This window comes from Cupressus sempervirens, chromosome 3 (genome assembly GCF_028749045.1).
Source record: "Cupressus sempervirens isolate cs-2001-9-10 chromosome 3, ASM2874904v1, whole genome shotgun sequence".
NCBI classification, from domain to species: Eukaryota; Viridiplantae; Streptophyta; class Pinopsida; order Cupressales; family Cupressaceae; genus Cupressus; species Cupressus sempervirens.
In genome coordinates, this window is record NC_143120.1 from 1,100,395,449 (window position 1) to 1,100,420,276 (window position 24,828).

At 33.3% G+C, this 24,828-nt stretch overlaps 1 protein-coding gene across 4 annotated transcripts in view; it reads left to right on the forward strand.

Moving 5' to 3' along the window:
- LOC149570617 (ARM repeat superfamily protein) overlaps positions 1 to 1,236 on the forward strand; it is a 201,296-nt gene extending 200,060 nt beyond the window's left edge. For all 4 annotated transcript variants that reach the window (XM_089823187.1, XM_089823189.1, XM_089823188.1 and 1 more), the window contains 2 exons: positions 531 to 569; positions 745 to 1,236. In XM_089823187.1, coding sequence (XP_089679313.1) covers positions 531 to 569; positions 745 to 882 — 177 coding nt within the window. In that variant the 3' untranslated portion in view covers positions 883 to 1,236. The remainder of the gene's footprint in view (positions 1 to 530; positions 570 to 744) is intronic.
- Positions 1,237 to 24,828: the final 23,592 nt, after the last annotated feature.

Consider the following 24,828-nt stretch of genomic DNA (forward strand, 5'->3'; position numbering starts at 1 on the left):
AGTCTGCAAATTGCATTATAGATTTTAAGTTATTTGAACATCTGGTATGCTCATTTAGAGAAAAATATTTCTTGGTGGAGCATTTTTTATATTTAACATGGGTGACAACTTTAAGAATGTCTATAACATCAATGGCAATCTTTGTGTACAAGGAAAAATGTTCTAAGTATAAAAATGGAGTGAACCAATGTTTTAATTAGTGCAGAAACTTGTGAAAATCTTAGGAGGAAATTCTCCATCGTAATTGCAAGATGCTAGCAGGAAGAAGAGCAAGGGGAAAGCAAAGTATATTGAGAAACATCTATTATATGAAAGTTGAAACATTGTATTATTTCAACTCCAAATTTAATAGTAGTCTTCAATAAATAGCAGGCATGCCTATTATTTTGGTGTTAATTTCACTAAAAATATCCTAGTGTTCATATATTAAGGTGGTTTAAGAACTGTTACCATCTTTATGCTGGTATTTTTCTGAAAAAGTTTTCTACATTAAAGGTGAAATTGCTGATTGTCTGTCTGTCTGTTTTCAGATTTTCAGCGATCTGAAAGCCCAGATTTTAGCTTCACAAGTGAGTTTTAACTTGTTCAAATAATTTGTTCAGATCATTTTTTGGCAATACGATTGTAGCTACATCTTTAAATTTAACATCTTTGCAGCTCGTTTTGAAGTTATTTCTTATGACTCCATAGGTAGCTTAGTATTCAGTCATAATTAATAACTGAAGTTTCTCTCAACTCTTGCAGTCACTTGATCAGCAACCACGACTAGCCCAATGTTTCGACAAATTGATGGCTGATGTAACTCGTAGTTTGGAAGCAAGGAATCGTGACAAATTTACTCAAAATTTAACAATTTTCAGGCATGAATTTCGTGTCAAATAGCTTGTAAAATTCTTTTTATGCTAGGAAATTTTTTGATAAGGTGTGGTTGGTATATAATTTGAAGATTGATTCTCTGCAAGTCAATCATCAAACTTCATCCATTTTTCATAGTGGGAAGCTTGTATATCCATCAGTTGAGATAGTAATTATTTTTCTCAGTTCTTCCATAGTTTGTGCAGCACATGTTCTCCACGCTTGCATTAATCTATGGTACACATAACCATGCCTAATTGGGCAGTGAACAAGGACACGAGGAATGCCTGAGTGCATTATTTGTATTCCAATTTTTGTGAGTTGCTATTGATATGTATCAAGCGAGTTGTGGAATATAATACAAATTAATTATTCTTTGTAGATATTTCTATAAGCATGAGTTGCAACTACTACAGCCTTTCAAGTTGTGCTTCCAACTTTTATGTAATTTGCTCCAAAACTTAATCTTTATTGTACAGGTGTTTAAATATGACATATAGAGCATCGATATAGACTGAAATGACTCAGCACGGTCGATGAACCTCGGGAAAATCCTAATAAAGGTTATCAGAAATATAAATAGTTTGGTGCTACCGCATATTTTAAGATTCTTAACCATTATCGCATTTTATTTACGTCGCATTTAAATGGAATTCAATTACGTGGTTTAAATGGGAAAGACCCTTCAGACTAAAATTTATTAAAATACTTTGTAAAAATATAGAAATATATTAACCTGGTTTCGTAATTTGGCGCGCATGGGACAAAGTTCAAAACAATAAAAATTAAGATTTGATGTTGTTGCTTTCAAATTTTCACGATTAAATTCTTACGATGGATATGGCTATAAATGATATTTATAGAAAATATAAATATAAAAATAAAGATTTGATGTTGCTTTCAGTTTTTTCACGAGTGAAATCTTAGGATGGATATGGCTATAAATGATATTTATATAAATATAAAAACATAATATTGTAAGTTATATGAAGAGATTTTCATTTACTTGAAAATAATAGATACATAATTATTACATAAATAATTACAAGCTTATATATATTAAATATATATAAAATAAGTCGAGAGATATCCTTCTCGAGACCTCTATTTTCATAATTTCATAATTTCCATCATCGCATATTTATGTGAGTCTAAGAAGTGTGAGCAAATGATTCAAGACTCTTGACCTGTCTCATTTTTACTTCCATTTCCTCTGTAATTTTCACGATTTTAATTATATTTAGTCTATTTCTATATTGTTTTTCTGAGATGTAAATGAATGTCAATTTTTTTTCAAAATAGAAAATGTTTACATTGAAGATTGCTGCCATTGTAGAAAGCCTCTCGGCTTAATAAGTTATTTAATAATCTATAATATACCAAATAATTTTTAATTAAATTGATAATAAATATTAGTTGAATTTTTTTATTTTAAAATAATATATTTCTTATTTAAAATTTAAAATCTATTTAAATTAGTTTAAAATTATCAACAAATTTTAAAAATTAAGTATATATTAATGGCTGTATATATATTTGAAGAATAAAATTTAATGATTTTAAAATCTCATATAAATTTAAAACTATAAATTTTTAATTTTTAAATATCTGATAAATCTTTTTAAATTACATGATTCAAGTTTTAAAAAGATTAAGTTTAGGAGGGAGGGGTAGATGTGTATTTGATTATGCTATTATCTATGGGTTATTTAAATCAAGGTGAACATTTAGTGTAAATTTAGTAGCTATACAACATTTGATTAAACCATCCAAATTTACAGATCATACATTATGGTTGCTTAATTTCTTAAAATGAAATCGCTAAAGTTGTAGTTTGTGGCTATTAATGTAGTTTTCTTGTGGTGGTTGTGTAAATGTAAATTAGATTTTTGTCATTTTTAAACAAGTCTATTAAAGTGAAAATGCTTGGGTCCTATGTTAAATCCTCATAGCACACTTGAAGAACATGAAAGAAAATCATGAAAGTGTGGAAAGTTAGTATAACTAAGAAAGTGAAGATAACACATCCTTAGAAAACTAATAGACGTTTTGAGAAAACCACAACACACCCTATGTATCTGCTAATTCTAGAAGCTCAAAGCTCTCCTAAAAATGTGAAAGCAAACTCAAAAGTTGCAACTGTCCAAACTAGTAATTGCCATGGAAGGAGCAAGCTAAGAATAGCAAATAACAAAAAGAAAGTGGAAGCGAACAATTGCTTACCCCCGACATTAGCTTGAAAGTTTGAGTAGTTATATAGTCTCATCTTTGAAAAGCTATAAAGCTTTAGGTTTAGAAGGATTAAACTATGTTGCCATCTACATGAAAATGCAAACATTTTACCGTGATATGGAATGAGCAATACACACCCTATGTATTTGCTAATTCTAGAAGCTCAAAACTCCCCTTAAAAAATGAAAGCAAACCCAAAAATTATAATTGTCCAAACTAACAATTGCTAGGGAAGGAGCAAACTAAGAATAGCAAATAACAAAAGGAAAGTGGAAGCAAACAATTGCTTACCCCCAACATTATCTTGAAAATTTGAATAGTTATATAGTCTCATCTTTGAAAAGCTATAAAATTTAGGTTTAGAAGGATTAAACTATGTTGTCATTCACGTGATAAAGAAAACATTTCACTGTGCATGCTATCAAGTCTCTCTCTTAGAATTTGATAAAATTATGGGTCATTAAAAAAATTTATACTCTTAATGTTGCAGAGAGGAGTCTAGTGTTGATCCCATCATTCAATTTGACCAATAAAACTATACAAAGTTCCTAGAACATAATGTTTAGAAAAATTACTAATCAACTTGAAATAAATTCTTTCATTCTAATCACACTTCACATCTCTATTGTGATACTAACTTATATAGTTACCTTTTCACCAAATTTATTATCACATCTGAAAAAAGATTTATTTATGATTATGTTCATGTCTCAACAATTCACTATTTCCTTCAATTAGACTATAATCAATTGAAAATTTAGCATCTATCTCATGAGGTTTACCAATCATCACATTGGTTGAATTTTGTGGAAGCTTTGCATCTAGTTTTTATTTAGCTTCACTTTCAAAATGATTTCTCTTTTGCTTTGAAAATTTTCTTCACTTCCTTTATTCCAATTACACTTCCTATCACTAGTGCCATACTAGGTTAGATAGTTGGTTTTTACCAAATTTATAATTCCATCCAATATATATTGTTTATGATTACACTCATCCCCCCACGTTTCACTATCCCCTTCAACCATAATGTAATCAACTAAAATTTGAGTGTCTTACTAGGTTCACAGATGATTGTGTTGGTTGAAATTCAATATAGCTCTCTCAAAATTTTCCTTCAATTCCCCTTTTGTTGATTTTCACCTTTTTATTCAAGCTCAGAACTAGTTTCTACCATAAAAGGCAAAATTTTAACATCAAATGCTCTTCTTTCTCCTTTCTTCTTGTTGAACCTCATATTTTCTCTCTCTTAGTGAATCATATTTTGGTCATATTGTCATGGTCTACCCGATAAAAAATGACAATGCATATCAACACATCACAAAATAATTCATCCTCATATGAACAAGTTCTAAAAGAAAAAAGACAACATTTGTCCACAAGCACACATTGATTTTTTTTAACTAGGAAAACTTGTAGGGGTTACCTTTTGGGACGCCAATGAGTCATAGGTTGTCTTTTTCTTTTATAGGTAATCGGTCAAAGCCTAGAGCATTTATTATTATTGTTAAGATTAATTATTATTATGTGTCAATCTCGAGTAGATTCAAACCCAAGATCTCCCTAATGAGAGGCTCACCATTTACCGATACATTGTAGGCTCTTGCCTATGAGTCATAGGTTGTTTTACATTTGCATGTTGTTTAGAAAAGATTTCCTTTACCAATTAAAATTATTAGTTTCGTCATCCTTAGATACTAAGGTTGTTCTAACTTCTAACCATTAGGTTCTCTCAAGATTCAACACCGTCTTCTAAACAACATTATTCTTCATCTTGGGATACCATCAATCTGTAAGGTTTTGATGAAATCTATAGTATTTAAAATAAAAGATGCGAATCTTTCACTTACTCTATTTTGGTAATGCTTCAATAAGTCTCTCCATAAGATCTAATATCTTAATTTAACATTCACCAAGTTCTCCAATTACTCTTCAAATTGGTATAATTGTGATCTTGCCTCAAGGGTCTCTACTCTTTAAATCAATTCTTCGGTGTTCCCTTGAGGCCCTACATTCCTCCTACTCCTTCTCCCACAATTGATGTGGACTTTTCTATGGGATATCAAAAATTACTTTGATTTCGAAACCAATGCAAATAATATCATAGTGCATACAAGCTTTTATAACAAAACAATAATAGAGGACTTTGCAAAAAAGATAATTATTTAGCCCTTAAATACAAATATTAAAACTCGCCACCATATCTCCATCAATAACTAAAAATTAGTGTAAAACAAAAGCCACAAAAACAAAGAAGATACACTAACAAATATGCACTCTGCCAAAACCTTCCAATGGCTCAATAATACTTATGAAAGAAATATTCATGTCAAATTCATCCATTATATTAACATTCTATATCTCTAAAGATTCAATTTTCTCTCAACCTCCATATTCTTGCCTTCCTCTTAACTTACAATTTTTTCTTCTAGATTATTTTCTACTCTACCTTCAAGGCATATTCATATTCATATGCCTCATCTATAATTTGAATTATCTGCTATGCAAGAACATCTTGTATTTAAAATTTGAGCCCATTCACGTATCTAATCATTACTTGTCCTTCACTCTCTTGAATATCTATTAAAAATATAATTCACAATGGCAAGTCCAAGGAAAGGTGTGACATACTCTTAGATTTAATCGTTAGTTTTCTTTCTTACCATTGCAACTATTGTAGGGCTCTAACAGGTATATTTGTAATAAGTCTTTGAAATCCCCAACCAGATATCTCTTAGAAAGAGATCAAAATCCTCACACAAGGTAGCCTTAGCAAGCTTTTTAAATTCTAATAGGTCATCTCCATTCCTAACAGGATGAATTCTCATAAAGGATAGATGTAATCCTTTAACATGACACCCTTTTACTTGCATGGAAAGGCTACTGGGTATATTACTCCTATCGTGGTTTTCACCCTCACATAGGGGGTTTCTATATAAAAATATCTATGTAATTAATTCTTATGTGATCCACTTTGATGTAGGAGCATTATGGGGTAGTTGGTGATCTTGTATGTTGGAGTGTTTTGACCTTGGAGTTAGTGAACTTGATTGAAAGATGGTGATGTTCAGTCACTACTAGGGAGTTATTGGTTGTAATTTTTCTCGATGGGATTGGTGACTAAAGGAACTTGATGATGCTTAAGGTACTCAATTAATGATATGCTTGGTGGAACCTATGCTCGATAATGCTTGTAGGAGCTCGGTGAATGTGATTTCTTGGTATAGTTAGTGTTGTTTGGCTTTCTCAGTGATATTGTTGACGCTTGATGTTTTGGCTCATTGAATGATGTTCTTGGGAGATTCAATCAGTTGTCTTGGTACATTTAATTCATGGTACATGTGATTGTGATGTGGATCAATCTTGGGATGTGTGAGGACCTATTTGGGGTCTTGGTTATTTATATAGATATGTGTATTTAATGATTGTTCTAAGGTGAATAAGGCATGTTATGTTTCTTTGGGTTCTAGATGATTCTATTTACATGTTGATTTTTGGGTGTGCAAGTATATAAGGAGGGTTTGGGTAGAGTTAAAAGGGAAATAAGAGAGATATTCAAGTTAGGAATTTGGATTTTCAAAGTTTAGCAGAGCTAGCAACTGAGTTTGGACTAGTTGGGATTGTGTTGGATATTGCAAGGTCTTATAGAACTATTACTTGCTTTATATTTGGTCGTAACTAGGAAGGCCTTACACTTTGGCACATTGCATGTAATCAATTTTTATATGAATAAAGAGTTGAGTTTGTGTTAGGTGGAAGCTTGTAATCTAACTTGCAAGCAACTTGGATTTGTCACAAGACACTTGGGTGGGATTTGTTGTAGATGGTTTACGAACAGCTTGGAAGATTCCTCCAAGAAGATTACATCTTTGGGTGATTTCAGATCTTTGTGATTATGTAGAGACTAAGATTTCAAAGAAGGTCAGATTATATTTTAGATCTGAGATGGAGTTGATGAAGAATGATACGGTTATTGAGATTATGAGAGCTATGTATGGTGTACCAAGGAAATTGGCTATGGAACATGGTTATGGGGAAGTTATTAAACACTTTGAGGTTCCTAGATCTTGTGGTTAAAATAGAACCGATTACATGGAAAGATCAGTGGAAGATAGAGCTCGTTGGTTGGATAGATTTGAAGTTGGGTTGAAGCTGAAGCATAAGATGTATATTTCTAATTTCTTGGGTACTTTGAATCCTGAAGACCTAATTGATTGGGTTGGTGAGTTGGAAGACTACTTTGAGTTAGAGGATATTGGTGATCTTCTCAAAGTGATATTGACATAAATTAAGTTGAAAGGACATGGTTCTTTATGGTGGAAAGAATTTCAAAGAGTTAAAGAAGAGGAAGGTGAAATGAAGATCACTCATTGGAGATTGATGGTGACAAAACTAAAGGCTAAGTGCATTCATTTAGATTATGAACTTGAGTTGTCTAAGAGGTTATAGAATTTGAAACAAAAGGATATGTCTATGAAGGATTATGCCAAGGATTTTTAAAAGTTGACTATTCAATTTGGACATAGAGAACTTTCTAAAGAAAAGGTGGCCAGGTATGTTAATGGTTTGAGATTAAATATTCAGGATGAGATTGGTATGTTGAAGATTGATTCAATTGAGAATGCTTATCAATATGCTCTAGATACAGAAAATAAGTTGAAGAGAAGACATCAAGGTAGTTCCCAAGGGAAAGAAAAACACGACCACTCAGTGAAGGATAAATAGATTGTTGAGGATAAATTAAAACCTTTTGAAGAGAGGAGAAGAATGGGTAAAGTTGGACTTAAGGGTACTTTCTTTAGGTGTGGTGAAGAAGGTTATATATCTTTTGAATATTACTAGAAGGTTGGTCATAAAAGAACAGTTGTGGTGAATGAGGTTGATCACTTAGTGAATGAGACCAAGTGGGAGGAGGAGAACTTGTTGGTTCAGTGAGGGTTATTTGGTAAGAAGGTACTCAAACCTTAGTAAAGGAGAAATTTTTTCAGGACTCATTGTAAGTCTACTAGTAAATGTTGGAATGTAATTGTGTATAGTATTAGTACTAATAACCTAGTTTCTTAGGAGATGCTTCATAAACTTGGTTTGAAGAGGGTAAGACATCCTAGTCCCTATAGGATTGGTTGGTTGCAATATGAATATGCTTTGGAAGTGAGGGAGCAATGTCTTGTTGACTTTCGAATTGGGCAATATGTTGATCAAGTGTTGTGTGATATTGTGGACATGAGTAGTTGTTACATATTACTTGGTAGACCTTCGCAGCATGATTGCGGGGTAGTGCATGATTGTAGCTAGAATGTGTTTACTGTAAAGGGTAGCAAGAAGTTTTCACTAATTCCTTTGTAGGATGTAGAACTCGGTAGGAGGAACCTAAGTTTTGGTAGGCAAGTTGAATTGAAGGATTCTGAAAGGGTTAGAGATTAGCGTGGGAAATAGATCCATTGTTTACTTGGGATGGATGTAAAGAAGAGTAAGCAATTATTTGTTGTTGGAATGAATTTGTAGAAGTGGAACAAGGGGTAAGAATGTACAAGTTGAAGGCTTAGAAGACATCTATGTTAAGAACTAATTCAGGGTTTACGTGTTGAATCCTAAAAGATGTTCTACTATCTACTAAGGACATCTTTTCGCACCTGGAGTGTCTAATGTAGGAGCATCCTAGGGTAGTTGGAAATCTTGTATATTGGAGTGTTTTGACCTTGGATTTGGTGGACTCAGTTGAAAGATGGTGATGATTAGTCACCATAGGGGAGTTCTTGGTTGTAGTTTTTCTTGGTGGGCTTGGTGACTAAAGGAACTTAGTGATTCTTAAGGTGCTCAGTTGATGATCTAATTTTTAGAACCTATACTTGGTGATTCTTGTAGTATCTATGTCAATGTTATTTCTTGGTATAATCAATATTTATTGGGTTTCTCATTGGTTTGGGTCACCAAATGATGTTCTTGGGAGATTTGATCGGATTGCTTGGTGCATTTAATTTTTAATACATGTGATCATGATGTGAATCAATCTTGGGATGCATAAAGACCTATTTGGGGTCGTGGTTATTTATCCTATGTTCATTTAATAATTATTGTAAGTCAACTAAGGCATGCTATGTTTCTTTGGGTTCTAGATGATTCTATTTGCAACAGGTTGACTTGTGGTTGTGCAAGTATATAAGGAAGGTATGGGTAGAGTCAAAATGGGGAGAAGAGAGAAAATATATTCAAATTAGGAATATGGAGTTATGAAGTTTAGTAGAGCTAGTGGCTAAGGGTGGGTTAGTTGGGATTGGGTTGGATCTTGCAAGGTCTTGTAGTTTTATTACTTTCTTTGTGTTTGACCACAATTGAGAAGGCCTTACAGCTCGACACATTGTATGTAATCAATTTTTATATGACTAAAGAGTTGATTTTGGTATCAAATCTTGTGTTTGTTTTGTTTTTCCAATGTCTAGTTGTTAGCTAGGGACTTGGTCATTTCCTTTGGGGACTCACTAGGCCTTGCATGAAATTGAATTTCTCCTTATTGTGCTTATGCACTAGTGTGATGTTCTACTCACTATTCTTCCTTTATGATCTCTTCTTTTTTTTTGTAAATACTCAAGAAATAACCAAAAAATTCAATAATGAATTTTGAGTTTCCTTAAATACACTCGTTCAATCTAGGTTTCAAAGCCCTAAATTTATCCCACTCAAAACTTGTATTCAAAATTTGAACTTCACAAGTAAGCATAGTCACAAAATACTCATAAATACCTATACATGGGTGCCTATCCCTGTAGGCCTATTTTTCCTCATGTAAGTCTACATCTAGTCTTGTGTTCTTCCATTCTCCTATCACTTCCACCACCTCTCTCTGCATGCATGTCAAATTTGTTTCAAACTATCACATAGTTTTGTCAGTTCAGTGGTGTCTCACCTTCGATGAACCATGATTAACTCTAGTCTACACATTTCCACTGGTCATAGGATTTTTGTATCTTATCTCTTATTTAGATTTGTATGCCAGTCTACCAATGATTTCACTATCTTTAAATTCTTCTTACTCTTATTAATCGGTTGCCAAATAATGACAACACTTTACAACTCATACAATGCTTGATTTCTCATAATGCTACAACTTAGCCATCACCATTTTTTTGGTTAATCATGTCACTATTACTACTTAGGTAAAATAGGGGGAGAGGGATAGACAAAGGGATAGATTGAGATAGGGGGAGGGAGATAATGGGATAGGGAGAGAGTTTAGGAGAAGGAGGAGATGGTGAAAGACGACATAGAGAGAAGAGGGAGGGGGAGAGAGATGAGATAGAGATCAACAAGTGTAATTAGGGCTCAGAATAGAAAAATAAAATACAACACCTTATCAATAGAAACCAACATCTTGTCAACTAATCATGTGTCCAAATGTGTTTGAGGTAATGGGTCAAGTATGAGACATGTTAAACAAGTAACACAACTAGAAGATGCCAATTAAAAATGTGAATTAAAATCCTTAGACTAGTATAATTAATAGGTCATCATAGAAAACTCAAAATTACATAATATGATGGCTTTCAAAGATTTAACTAGTCAACTGCAGAAGGGTAGGAGATAGAGTAAGTTACCAGGACGATGTAATACACTTAATTCTTAAGTGATCATTGATTGGTTATAAATATGAAACCTAAAGAAAGAATGGTAAAGAAACATAATAATAACTTCAAAACATATATTTTTCTTACATATATTTGACACATATCTCTATTCCCAGGATTTTTTTATAGAGCTTGTGTCCATCACTAGTTCCTCTCAAAATAAAGCAATGTCAAATAAAATCAATGTATCAATGGTCATAAATAATAAATATATAATAAATTATAATTAATAATTAATTTTAAATTAGAATAAAAAAGAATTCTAAATTATAATTAATTAATAATTAGAATAAATGTTTCTCTTTGGGTGATGTATATACGAAATGTTGAATTGATGGTTGGTAGTTATGTGTGCATGTGGATATGATTATTGATGACTGTTGGATACAATTGTTCAATTGTGTATTGTCTTTGATGTCACACAAATGTCATATCAGTCATCAGATAATGTCCACCGAGCTTAGAACGTCAGCAAGGCAAAGGACAGTGTCTATTGAGCTCAGAAGGTCAGCAAGGCAAAGGACAGTGTCTACCGAGCTCAGAAGGTCAGCAAAGCAAAGGAAAAAGTCTACTGAACTCAGAAGGTCAGCAAGGCAAAATGATAGAATCTACCGAGCCCAGAAGGTTAGTGAAGAAAACTTGCAGTATCTACCAAGTAAACAGTTCTTACCAAGCTAACTCAGTCATCAAAGGAAATGTGGCAGAAACAATTCTTACTGAGCTCACTCGATCATCAAAGGAAATGTAGCAGAAATAGTTCTTATCGAGCTCACTTGGTCATCAAAGAAAATGTGGTAGAAGCAGTTCTTACTGAGCTCTCATGAAGGAATTTAGTTCTTACTGAGTAAACTCGGCAGTCAAAGGATTTTACGGATATTACAATGTTAACCGAGTCAAGAAGGTTAACTTAGGAAAATTTTGGAAGCAGTATTTACCGAGCAGGGTCGGCCAGTAAAGGATTTCATTGTTTTATGAAATAACGTTTATTTATTTAGAGTAATATTTGTAGCTGATTGATGTATGGTTTATTGGTAAATGTAACATGTAAATGGGCCGACTTGACAATCTGAATGGTATAATTAAGAGATCAAGTTGTGAATTCTAAGTGTGAAGAAGAAGTGTGTGTGGAATTGATGTGATATGAAGATTGATTATTGTGGAAGCAAATTTAAAGGATGATTAGAGATCATTGAGGAGCAACAACGCCATATTTGATCAAGGAGGATCTAATGATGCTGAACAGAGACCTGTAGTCAGCAAATTAAGTTGCATCTTGTTCAAGTCAATTCATTCTTGCTTTCTAACCATTGTAGTAGCGATTTCAAATCTCTTAACAGATTTGGTTTAACAGCCATTTTGTAAATCCTCTAACAAGGTGACAGTTCAATTGAATTGTTCTAAAGACCTCTAGCAAGGCCACTCCTAACAGGTTGATTAAATCCTCTAATAGGGTCACACCTAACAATGTGTATTGTAACCTTTAACAAGGTTGGCTCCTAATAGGGCTCACTTCAGAAGAGTGAAAAATTGGTGACTAGTTACTTGGTGGTTTTTCTCATATTGGGTTTCCACGTTAAATGTGGTGTCTCTTGTGTTTATTTTGTTTTCAATTGCATGCATGTTTGCTTGAAGATAAGTAACAGTTTAATTTATCGAGTTACAACATTTTTGTTATGTTTACTGAGTATCAGCAGTAACTAGATCTTTAAGACATCTAAGGGATTTGTGGATTAATTTTTTAAGTAACTGATTCACCCCCCCCCCCCTCTCAGTTACACTACCTTTAATTCCAACAATTGGTATCAGAGCTTTTGGTGCTTACAGGAAAAGATTTCAAAGATCTAAGCTAAAGATTAGGATATCTTGCAAAAGAAAAATTCCAAGACTTAACAGGGACAACTTCTCAGCATGGCAAGGATTGATGAGGCTTCATCTAGCTTCTATGGGTGGTACAGGGCTAAAGTACCTTGATGAAAAATATGAAGAACCTTTTGGTACATTATCTGTCAATGATATTGCTGAAAAGAAGACTCACAACAACATGATGATAGATATATCATCTTCTTTGAGTTATGAAGAATTTGATGACATCAAGGATTGCAAAACTACCTTTGAAATGTGGAACAAGCTGAAAGAGATCTATGGAGGAGATGATAATGTGAGAAGAGCCAAAGTAGAAAGCTTGAGAGGACAATTTGATCAAATGAGGATGAAAACATTGCAAAAGTATGTTGAAAGAGTTAAAGCATGTGTTAGTGCAATCAAAGCATCTGGAGGAGATATCAATGAAGAGACAATTATAAGTAAAGTTCTTAGAACTCTACTTCCCATTTATGCAATTAGAGTCTCTGCAATTCAAGAAAGAAGATGTGAGGCAAATCATAAAATAAATTTAGAGGCCATAGTTGGAAGATTGATTGCATTTGAGCTAGAAAACTATGACAATTATGTTCCAGCTATCAAGAATGTTGAAACAGCATTTGAAGCCAAGCTTTCACTCCAAGAAAGAGGGAAAAAGATGAAGGATCCACAATCAGATAATGATGAAGAATCAGAACTAAGTTTAGACAATGATCTTGAGGTGGTTGAAGCCCTACTAGCAAGAAAATATTCAAGAGGCAAAGGGAAATACAAAGGTAAGGTTCTTCTAATCTACTTTTCTTGTGAAGAAATTGGACATATTGCAGCTAGGTGCCCAAATAAGCAGAACAAAGATGAGAAGAAAGGTCACAAGTAAAATGGCAAGAAAGACTTCAAATCATTCAAGGATAAATGTAAGAAAATATGTTTCATGGCTAAAGATTCTAATGATTTTGATGATGAAGAAGAAGATGAAATTGTCAACATTGCTGTGAAAGATGAATCTGATAATGATGAAGAAATGGCACTCATTTCTCATATGAGCAGAAATGATATATGGATCATAGATAGTGGTTGTTTTCATCACATGATTGGTGATAAAACTAAGTTTGAATACTTTCAAGACTATGATGGTGGCAGTGTAAGATTTGGTAACAATGAACCTTGTTGTATAAGAGGAAAAGGAAGAATCTCACTAACCAAGGAACTTGTATGTGATAATGCATATTGGGTAGAAGGACTAAAGCATAATTTTTTGAGTGTGGTACAGCTACTCAATAATGGACTCAAAGTAGAATTTATGCATGGAAAAGCAAGATTGATGGATGGCAAAGGAAAGCTGATTGGATCAGGCACTCAAACAAAAGGTAACTTATTTTATGTTGAACTTAGTGAATGTTCATGTTTCATTGCTCAAATTCAAGAAAGTTGGTTATGGCATAAAAGGTTATGTCATGTAAACTTTGAAAACTTGATAAAGATTAGTAAATTTAGGAAAGTAAGAGGTATTTCTAACATAAAGAAACCTGAGGTTGGTCTATGCAAGAATTGTCAAATTGGTAAAATGGGAAAGACTAGTTTTAGAAGCAAGAACTATCAGACTGAATAAGTTCTAGAAATTGTGCATACTGATTTGTGTGTACCTATTGGCATTGAAAGTTATATTGGTGAAAAATTCTTCATTCTGTTTGTTGATGATTATTCAAGAATGATGACTGTCATGTACCTAAGAGAGAAATTAGAAGCATTTAAGAAGTTCAAATGGTATTTGGCTAGAGTATAAAAGGAAACAGGCAAAAGACTAAAATGCTTAAGATCTGATAGAGGTGGTGAATTCATTTCACATGAGTTCAATAATTTTTGCATTGAAAGGGGAATCAAAAGACAGGTTTCAGCACCTAGACCTCCTGAACAAAATGGAATAGCAGAAAGAAGGAAGATATCTATCATGGATTGTGCAAGAACCTTAATGATTGAGAAAGGCATTGCTATAAAATACTAGAAGGAAGCTATCAGCACTGCAATTCATACCTTGAACCGAGTACAGCTAAAAAAAGACTCATTCAAAACACCCTATTAGTTGTGCTATGGCTACAAACCCAATGTAAGTTATCTAAAAGTATTTGGAAGCAAATGTTACATTTTGAAAGAATCTAGAAAAGGTAAATTTGATGTAAAAAGTGATGAAGGAATATTTTTGGGATACTCTTGCAAAAGCAAAGCATATAGATGTTTGAACTTATCTACTCACAAAGTCATAGAAAGTGCACATGTGAAAGTTGATAAGTTTGCAGAAAGAATAGAAGAAGAAAGCAAAAAGGAACTTGAAGACTACAGAAGATTTATTTATATGGAACCTGATTCAATGCCAAGTATACCTATTAATCTGGAATCCTCAACTCTAGAGTCTTCATTAACCGAGTCACAAGAAGTTCAAACTGAGTCAATACCTATCGAGCTGCAAGAACTTGAGTTGCAAACAGAAGCTACTGAGTTAGCATCTACCGAGCCTGAGCAACTAGAATCATAACCAGAAGTTGAGACATAGAAGGATAACAATGTAAGTCATTGAAAAGGAAAGGAGCTCGTGTTAGCCAAGTATGTCAGAAAGCATCATGCACCAGATCAGATCATTGGAGATAAATCAGAAGAAACAATGACAAGAAGTACATTGAAAGGAACTTTTTTACTTGTTGATTTTGAACCTAGAAATGTCAAAGATGCACTAGACAATGAGAGTTGGATTGAAGCTATGAATGAAGAGATAGAAAAGATAGAGAAAAACAAAACATGGACTCTTGTACCTAGACCCAAAGACAAAAATGTGATTGGAACAAAGTGGGTATTAAAAAATGAAGATGGTAAGGTATCAAGGAACAAAGTTAGACTGGTATGCAAAGGATACTCTCAAGGAGAAGGTGTAGACTATGGAGAAAATTTTTCTCCTGTGAGAGTTGGGTCCAAACATACATTAACAGGAAGGTTTTACAGTTTGATATTGCAGGTGAGAGGGAGGAAAATAAAGGTTTGGGTCTTGGTCAAAATTAGGTGGAGAATGAAGCTAGAGGTATTAAGGAGATGGTGGAGAGTCATTCCCACCATGTGTGTGGTTGTGAGTGTCTAGTGGTAAAAGCAAGGTTGGACCTGAGTAGATTCTAACTAAAAAAACTCTAGTGTTGGGAGTAGAGGGTTATTTTTTTATTTTTAAAATTTTATATTTAATAAATATATCTTGAAATAGAAAATTAAAATAGGTATGATAAAAAATAATGAGTTAGGTGATAGGCCATTTTGGCATGATATACATATGAATATATCAAAAACAAATATATGGCCATAGGTTATTTTAGGCAAGTATATTTACAAGGAAGTCAGATGATATATGATTACCATTTTTAATGTATATTTTAATATTAATTTTTTTCCCTTTTTATGCTTTATTCTATGCATGGTTCCTATTAATATTTATTTTTCTTCTTTCGTTGATATCCATACCCTTTTTAGATTGATGAAGGGTGGTCCCCTTAATACCATGAACACGCAACAAAAAATAGAGATACAATAGCAATTTGCAAGAATAAAATATGGGCTTCTTATTATCTCCACAAGTGTAGAATTAAAAAATTTAGACATACAATATGCAAAGCCACATGGGAGCCTTCTTTACAATATTCATCAAGATAAAGTTGTGACCCACCACTCAGAACTACCCTAGACAACCTATGGGGCTTCCTTATATAGGCAATTTCCACTACCCAAGAAGGTTCTAAACACATAGCCCTAACTATTGAGGCCACCCAACCTTAAACTATAATATTTTATTACACTTTATTACATAGAACTGTCTGAAGATAATTTGCAAATTATATTTTGGATGGTCCAATGTCTGGAGACCACAACTTAGAAACCATTGTCTCGATTGACTATTGTAACCCATTTTTGGAATAACAACTCTAGTTCTACAATGGACGATTGTGTAAGTATCCATCTGTCATGGTTTGACCTCATTTTAGAGCCATTTAGGCCTTTATCATTGAACCTAAAGTTTTATACCTAAAATTCGTACAAAAAATCTACAATAACTTCACTAATACATATGATATGGAAATGAAAGTTTTTTGGAAAAATGATATATCTAAGATGAACCTCCACCTATGAAATTAGAACATTTTGAGCTCACATGATCAACTTACTAAAAATAGAAAGATTCCACAAACATAAACTCTACGCTAAAATTTCCCTTATTAAAAAGACAAAAATAGGAATAGAAACATTTTTGGGTGATGCAAGATTTCTCTTACAACCAGGATACTCTTTTATTAGACACTCATAGTAATTTGATAAGTGACCTTATCACATATTAGGTGTTCAAACAAAAATCAAGATGGTTTACCTCCTCCCTTTTCCACCATGATGAATCTTCTATTGGACATCCTCTCCATTTGACTAGATATTCTTCATATACCCTAGTCATTGTGCTTCTACAACACAAATGTCCAGTACACCCTCAATCAATTTTGAAGTTGAAGTAGTTATCAGAATACTCCATTGCACTTTTGTGACCTCATCTTCAACACCTCCTTCATGATATTTTATCAAATCTAAAATGTTAAATACTGGTGAAATGTTATGTTCAATGGGTAACTCTACTAAATCATGAACTCATCAACACCTTCTTCCCGAATTATGATTTTTTTAGTATCTTGCATTGTCTAAAATTATTCATTTTCAACTTGTTATGTGTACCTACTAAAATTTTGTATGCCTTATTTTCTCATCTACCTTAATCTTGTATTGTGTATTCATCTTTGTGATATGCTTTGTCAGCTTTTCATGGATGTTCTTCAAGTATTCTGCATAATCATCTTCTTTAGCACTACTTATCTCTCCTTTATCCAACTTTCTCAATTCATAAGCATTAATGAGACTAATTTTTTGGAATTCTTTAGAATAACTAAGAGGGGGGGTGAATCAATTATCCAAGGTCCAGATGTACTATTAAAACTTTTCACAGCTTAGTGAACTCATAAAACATTTATCATCATGCATGCATCCATAAGATTATGCAATCATGTAAAACTTGTAGGTTACTATCAAATCAATTTGTAGAAATGTAAACATGAAACATAACATATTCAATAACACACTTGACACAATGATTTACGTGGAAACCAATTTGGGAAAACCCACCAGTAACATGCTACTCTTTCTCACTCTTTTGAGGTGATGCTCTGTGAAAGGCCAACCTTGTTAAAGGTTACAATACACACTGTTAAATGTGACCATGTTAAAGGATTTCAATCACCTTGTTAGGAGTGAGCCTTATTAGAGGACTTTAGACCATTCACTTGGAAAGTCATCCGGTTAAAAGATTTACAAATGACTGTTAGGTCAACATTAATCCAAAGGGTTTACCCTAGAGTGATGCAATTATTAGAGAGTAACAGTAAGGCTTGATCTAATGAAAACTTACAAATCCATTTGTAGATTAAAAATCTCTATTTTAGTCCTTCATTCTACTTGGCTTTCACACACTTCAGCTCTGATAGCTTGTTCACCCTTCAAGCATCCATACTCTTAAGTCTTCTTGCTTAACTTGCCAATGCAGACTCTTCACTTAGGTCACAGAATTAGTCTAGGATATCACTAACTCTTTTGAAGTGATGCCCTTTGAAAGGCCAACCTTTTTAAAGGTTACAATGTACACTAGTTAAGATACCTAGAAAAGTTACAAGACTTCTTGCTTCCTCTTCAGCAATATAGCAAGACTTCTTGCCTTTGTCTTTGTAATCTTTGTTGTCTTCATCTCTTCTACTTTTTCACTTTTCACCACCTCTATAGTTCTTCTCTGGACATCTAACAACAATATGACCAACCTCATTACAACTAAAAAAAATGATAGGTAGTTTAACTTTAAACTTGCCTTTACGTTTGTGAAATATCCTTGCCAGCAGTGCTTCAAGTTGATCTACATTCTCCTCATTTGTCTCATTGTCAGTGGACACATATTTTTTCTTTTTCTTCTTCTTCACATTAGGTCCTTTCAATGATAGCTTAGCTTTGAAAGAAGATTCAATATTTTTAGGTGTATAATTATCAAAGTTAGATATCTCAAAAGCAGTGAGTCTACCCACCGAACCTTCAAGAATTAGAACATTCCCTAGTACACATCTTAGTTCTTGTATTGTAAACTCTAATAGCATATATAGGTAGCAGTGTTCTCAAAACTTTTCTTAGTATTGTATCATCATCTATTGTACCAGTGGCTCCTCTTATTACATTAACAAGATCTTTTATCCTTGAGCAATATTTTCACATTCTTGAGTTCTCATATCAACGAACTTACCTCTGAGACTTTCAACTTTGGCTCTTTGAACATTCTTGTCTCCTCCATAGATGGTGTGTAAAGCATCCCATCTTTTCTTTTCACTGTCAAGACTTTTTATATCATCAAACTCAACATAGCTTAGGGTAGCCACAATCTCCAACATTGCCTAGTTGTGTTCTTTCTTCTTTTTCAAATCTTCAATAGTTAGGGCTCTAGGAGGATCAACATTCTCAATAATAATGGTAGATTGTACATGATCTCCAAGTCCTCCAAGGTGTAGCTTCATCAAACTTTTCTATGCAGGAAAGTTATTTTTATTAAGCTTGGGTACTTCTCTTTTTGACATCTTTATCTTTGTGCTTCTAGTACCTTCAAACTTTTCCTCTTAAGAAGATGGCTCTGATATGAATTGTTGGAATTCTTTAGAATGACTGGGGGGGGGGGGTGAATCAGTTATCCAAGATTGAGATGTACTATTAAAACTTTTCACAGTTTGTTGAACTCATAAAATATTTATCATCATGCATGCATCCATAAGATTATGCAATCACTTAAAACTTGTAAGTTACTATCAAATCAATTTGCAAAAAACTAAACATAAAATATAACAGATTTAATAACACACTTGACACAATGATTTATGTGGAAACCCAATTTGGGAAAAACCACTAGTAACATACTACTCTTTCTCACTCTTCTAAAGTGATGCCCTATGAAAGGCCAACCCTGTTAAAGGTTACAATACACACTGTGAAATGTGACCATGTTAAAGGGTTTCAATCACCCTGTTAGGAGTGAGCCTTATTAGAGGACTTTAGACCATTCACTTGGAATGCCATTTAGTTAAAGGATTTACAAATGAATGCTAGGTCAACCTTAATCCAAATGATTTACCCTAGACTAATACAATTATTAGAGAGTAATAGTAAGGCTTGATCTGATAACAACTTACAACTCCATTTGTAGGTTATAGATCTTTGTTTTAGTCCTCCATTTTGCTTGGCTTTCACACACTTCAGCTCTAATAGCTTGTTCACCCTTCAAGCATCCATACCCTTAAGCCTTCATGCTTAATTTTCCAATGTAGACTCTTCACTTAGGTCACTAAATTAAGCTAGGGTAGACAAGGAGTCTAGGCTTGCACTAACTTTTCTTGGCACCTACTGTCCACTAAGTCAAGCTTGGTAGACAAACTTTGTTTAACTTGTTCTTCTAAACTTGCTTAGTGTAACCAACCTTTGCAACCTTAAGTAGATTATCAATGCACTATGATATCATTGTCTTAGCTAATTCTTGTACTCCTTTTCATATCATAACTAAACCTTTTCTCTAGGTGCTATTGTTACATCATTTGATCAAATCCTCTTCATCAATCAAATAAGTGATAGTACTTAAATCATATAAGCAATTGTCTTACTAGAAAATAGCAAGTTTGACATCAGTGACAAAACAATGATTGAAATACATTTATCATACTTGTATCGATCTATTTTCAATAATCTCCCTCTTTGGCATTGATGGAAAATCAAACTGATCAACCAAACTAACTAGGTTTAAATAGTAAGACCAACAAAATACCAAAAAGAAAATAATTTCTTGTACTGAATTCTCTCCCTCCATCAACAACTTTCATCTTTTGAGTAGGTTACAAAATCTATTCTGTTATGATCAATAGACAATCAACTCATCCTTGTGACTCCCTCTACATTACATCTTATATCTCCCTCTACATTATCTCCCTCTTACTAGGTAGATGTAATCAACAGATACACTTTCTCTCTTAGCAATCAGAATTTCTCCCTCATATTGTGTGTTAGGATTTATCACTCTTTGTTCAGTTCCTTTATGTGCTGGTAACAATGTCTTTCTTCAATATCCCTCAAGATCCTTGTATATCTTCCTCTCACAAGTTTTCATTGTTGGATTATATCTCCCTCTTCTTGTATATATTTCCCTCTTGGAAAACAATGCCAAAGACTTGTCATCTTAATATACAGATATGAACTTCTTTAGTTTCTCCCTCTGTCACCTTTCTTGTGACTGATTTGTAGTTCCAACTTTTTGATTACTTTAGGTAGCTCTTAAAGTAAGAGCCACTGCATCAATGTGTAACATATGCCAATCAACTTTTTTGATCTGGGGCACTTCTCTTGTTTCTTAGATAGCCTTTGATAGGGGTATCATCCCTAATTTACCTCTTAGATACTCATGAGCATCCTTGGGTAATGCTTTTGTGAAGATATCAACAATTTTCTCTTTTGTGTTAACATATTCCATTGTCACCTCTTTATCCTAAACTAATTCTAGGAGCATATGTGGAGGGGTTCTATGAGCATATGTCTGTCTTTTGATTTCTTTATCATTACAGAACATCTCAAACTCATTTGATGTAAATTCTCCTCCTCTATCAGATCTCAAACATTTCATACATTTACCCGTTTCCTTCTCAACTCTTGCTAAGTACCACTTAAACATTTGCAAAGCATTAGATTTCTATTTTAGAAACATAACTGTCATCATTCTAGAATATAATCATCAATAAGCAACATAATGTACTTATCTCTTTTGTAGATTTGCACTTCAATTCGTCCACACAAGTCAGTACAAACAATCTCTAGTATTCCTTTAGAGGTATGAGTTTTGCTCTTAAAACTTGACTTTGTCATTTTTCCTAACTGACTTTGTTTGCACATTATATTTTTAGGTTTCTTCAACTTAGGAAAACCTCTACATTTTCTCATGTTATTGATACTAACCAAGTTATTAAAATTAATATGACATAACCTCTTGCGCCATAGTCATACATCATCAAATTCTACAACTAAACAAGTAGCATCCCCTATATCAAGGTAGAATAGATCACTCCTAGTTTGATCACCCTTTCCAATTAGTTTTTCATCAGTATAATATATCTTAGCAATATTGTTTTCAAACTCAACCTTACATCTTAAATTATTTAGTTGTGACACAATGAATAGACTATAGTTAAGTCCTTCCGCATAGTAAGCATTGTCACATGAAATCTTTTTTGTGAGTTTGATGGAACATTTTCCTTTTATCAAACATGGTGCATAATTACCAAATCTTACACTATTTCCACCATAACAATTCAAGGTAATGTACTTACTTTTATCTCTAGTCGTATGATGTGAACGCCCATTGTCAATGATCCATCTATCAGTCTTGTTTACACAAGACACAAGTGTAGTTGCCTCATCTTCATCATATTTGTCCTTCATTGCAACATACACCACTTCATCATCATGTTCATCATATTCATCTCTTGTTTAATCTTCGACAATATAGCAAGACTTCTTGCCTTTGTCTTTGTAATCTTTGTTGTCTCCATCTCTTCTACTTTTGTACTTGTCACCACCTCTGTAGTTCTTCTCTGGACATCTAGCAACAATATGACCAACCTCATTGCAACTGAAACAAATGGTAGGTAGTTTACCTTTAAACTTGCCTTTACCTCTATGAAATCTCCTTACCAATAGTGCTTCAAGTTGATCTACATCCTCCTCATCTATCTCAATGTTAGTGGATCAATATTTTTTCTTTTTCTTCTTCTTCACATTAGGTTCTTTCAATGACAACTTAGCTTTGAAAGAAGATTCAATATTTTTAGGTTTATAATTATCAAAGTTAGATATCTTAAAAGTAGTGAGTCTACCTACAAGACCTTCAAGAGTTAGAACATTCTCGGGTACACATCTTAGTTCTTGTATTGTAGAAACTCTAATAGTATATATAGGTAGTAGTGTTCTCAAAACTTTTCTTAGTATTGTATCATCATCTATTGTACCAGTGGCTCTTCTTATTGCATTAACATCTTTTATCCTTGAGTAATATTTTCACATTCTTGCATTTTCATATCATCGGAATTACCTCCAAGACTTTCAACTTTGGCTCATAGAACATTCTTGTCTCCTCCATAAATGCCATCTAAAGCATCCCACATTTTATTTTCACTATCAAGACTTTTTATATCATCAAACTTAGCATAGCTTAGGGAAGCTACAATCTCCAACATTGCATGGTTGTGTTCTTTCTTCTTTTTCAGATCTTCAATAGTTAGGGCTCTAGGACGATCAACATGCTCAATAGTAATGTTAGATTGTGCATGATTGCTAAGTCCTCCAAGGTGTAGCTTCATCAAATTTTTCCATGCAGGAAAGTTATCTCTATTAAGCTTGGGTACTTCTCTTTATAACATCTTGATCTTTGTGCTTCTAGTACTTTCAAACTAGTCCTCTTAGGAAGATGACTCTAATACCAATTATTGGAAATCTTTAGAATAACTGTGGGGGGGGGGGGGTTGAATCAGTTATCTAAGGTCAAGATGTACTATTAAAACTTTTCATAGCTTAGTGAACCCATAAAATATTTATCATCATCCATGCATCCATAATATTATGCAATCACTTAAAACTTGTAGGTTATTGTCAAATCAATTTGTAGAAATGTAAACATGAAATATAATAGATTCATAACACACTTGATGCAATGATTTATGTGGAAACCCAATTTGGGAAAAACCACTAGTAACATGTTACTCTTTCTCACTCTTTTGAAGTGATGCCCTGTGAAAGGCCCACCCTGTTAAAGGTTACAATACACACTTTTAAATGTAACCATGTTAAAGGATTTCAATCACCTTGTTAGAGGACTTTAGAACATTCACTTGGAATGTCACTTAGTTAAAGGATTTACAAATGAATGTTAGATCAACCTTAATCCAAAGGATTTACCCTAGACTGATACAATTATTAGAGAGTAACAGTAAGGCTTGATTTGATAACAACTTACAACTCTATTTGTAGAATACAAATCTTTGTTTCGGTCCTCCATTCTACTTGGCTTTCACACACTTCAGCTCTAATAGCTTGTTCACCCTTCAAGCATTCATACCCTTAAACCTTCTTGCTTAACTTGCCAATGTAGACTCTTCACTTAGGTCACTTAATGAAGCAATACCCTAGACTCCTTGTCTACCTTACGTTCTCACACATGAAAACCTTTTCTTCTAACCATCCATCCCTATAAATAGAAAATTAAGATATTTTTTGGTTCATTCTCCATCGTCCAATTTAGGGTTAGGATTGATGAGGTAGGATTCGATGAATCTACCCCCTATTTCATTTCATTCCCTTCCAAAAACTTCTACTTCAATCCTCTTTGAATTCACCTAAAAATAGTTTATCATGATTATGTGCCACCAATTCATCAATCTTATCTTCCACATTATTCACACAATCCAAGAAAATAAACTTGTCAGCTCAGATCCATCAAATTCATGATCTTTCTAATAATGTTGACACATGACATTAACTTGCTTCTGATGCTTGACACATGCTATGTTGCTTAGCATCCATTGTAAAATCACTTGGCATGAAGTAAAGTTTATTGGTGCTTAGCATCAACTAAACTTTACTTGACATCAATTGTTTTACTCAGTTTACACTAGAATAGACTTTTACTCGGCTCCAACTAATTTTCTGCTCAACTTTCAATAGCTTTTCTCAATACCTACTATCCACTCAGTCAATCTTGTCAGACAAAATTTGTTTAACTTGTTATTTTGAAACTTTCTTAGTGCAACCAACCTTTGTAACCATAGTAGGATATCAATGCACTATGATATCACTGTCTTAGCTGATTATTGTACTCCTTTCATATCATAACTCAACCTTTCCTCTAGGTGTTATTGTTACATCTTTTTTGATCAAATCCTCTTCATCAATCAAATAAGTGATAGTACTAAAATTATATAAGTAGTTTTCTTACTAGAAAATAATAGGTTTGACATTAGTGACAAATCAATGATTAAAATACATTTATCATTCTTGTATCAATCTATTTTCAACAAGTAGAACTTAAAATGCAATGGAGGAAAACACATGTAAGAGTTGTGAAGAAGATTCTTTTTGGGCC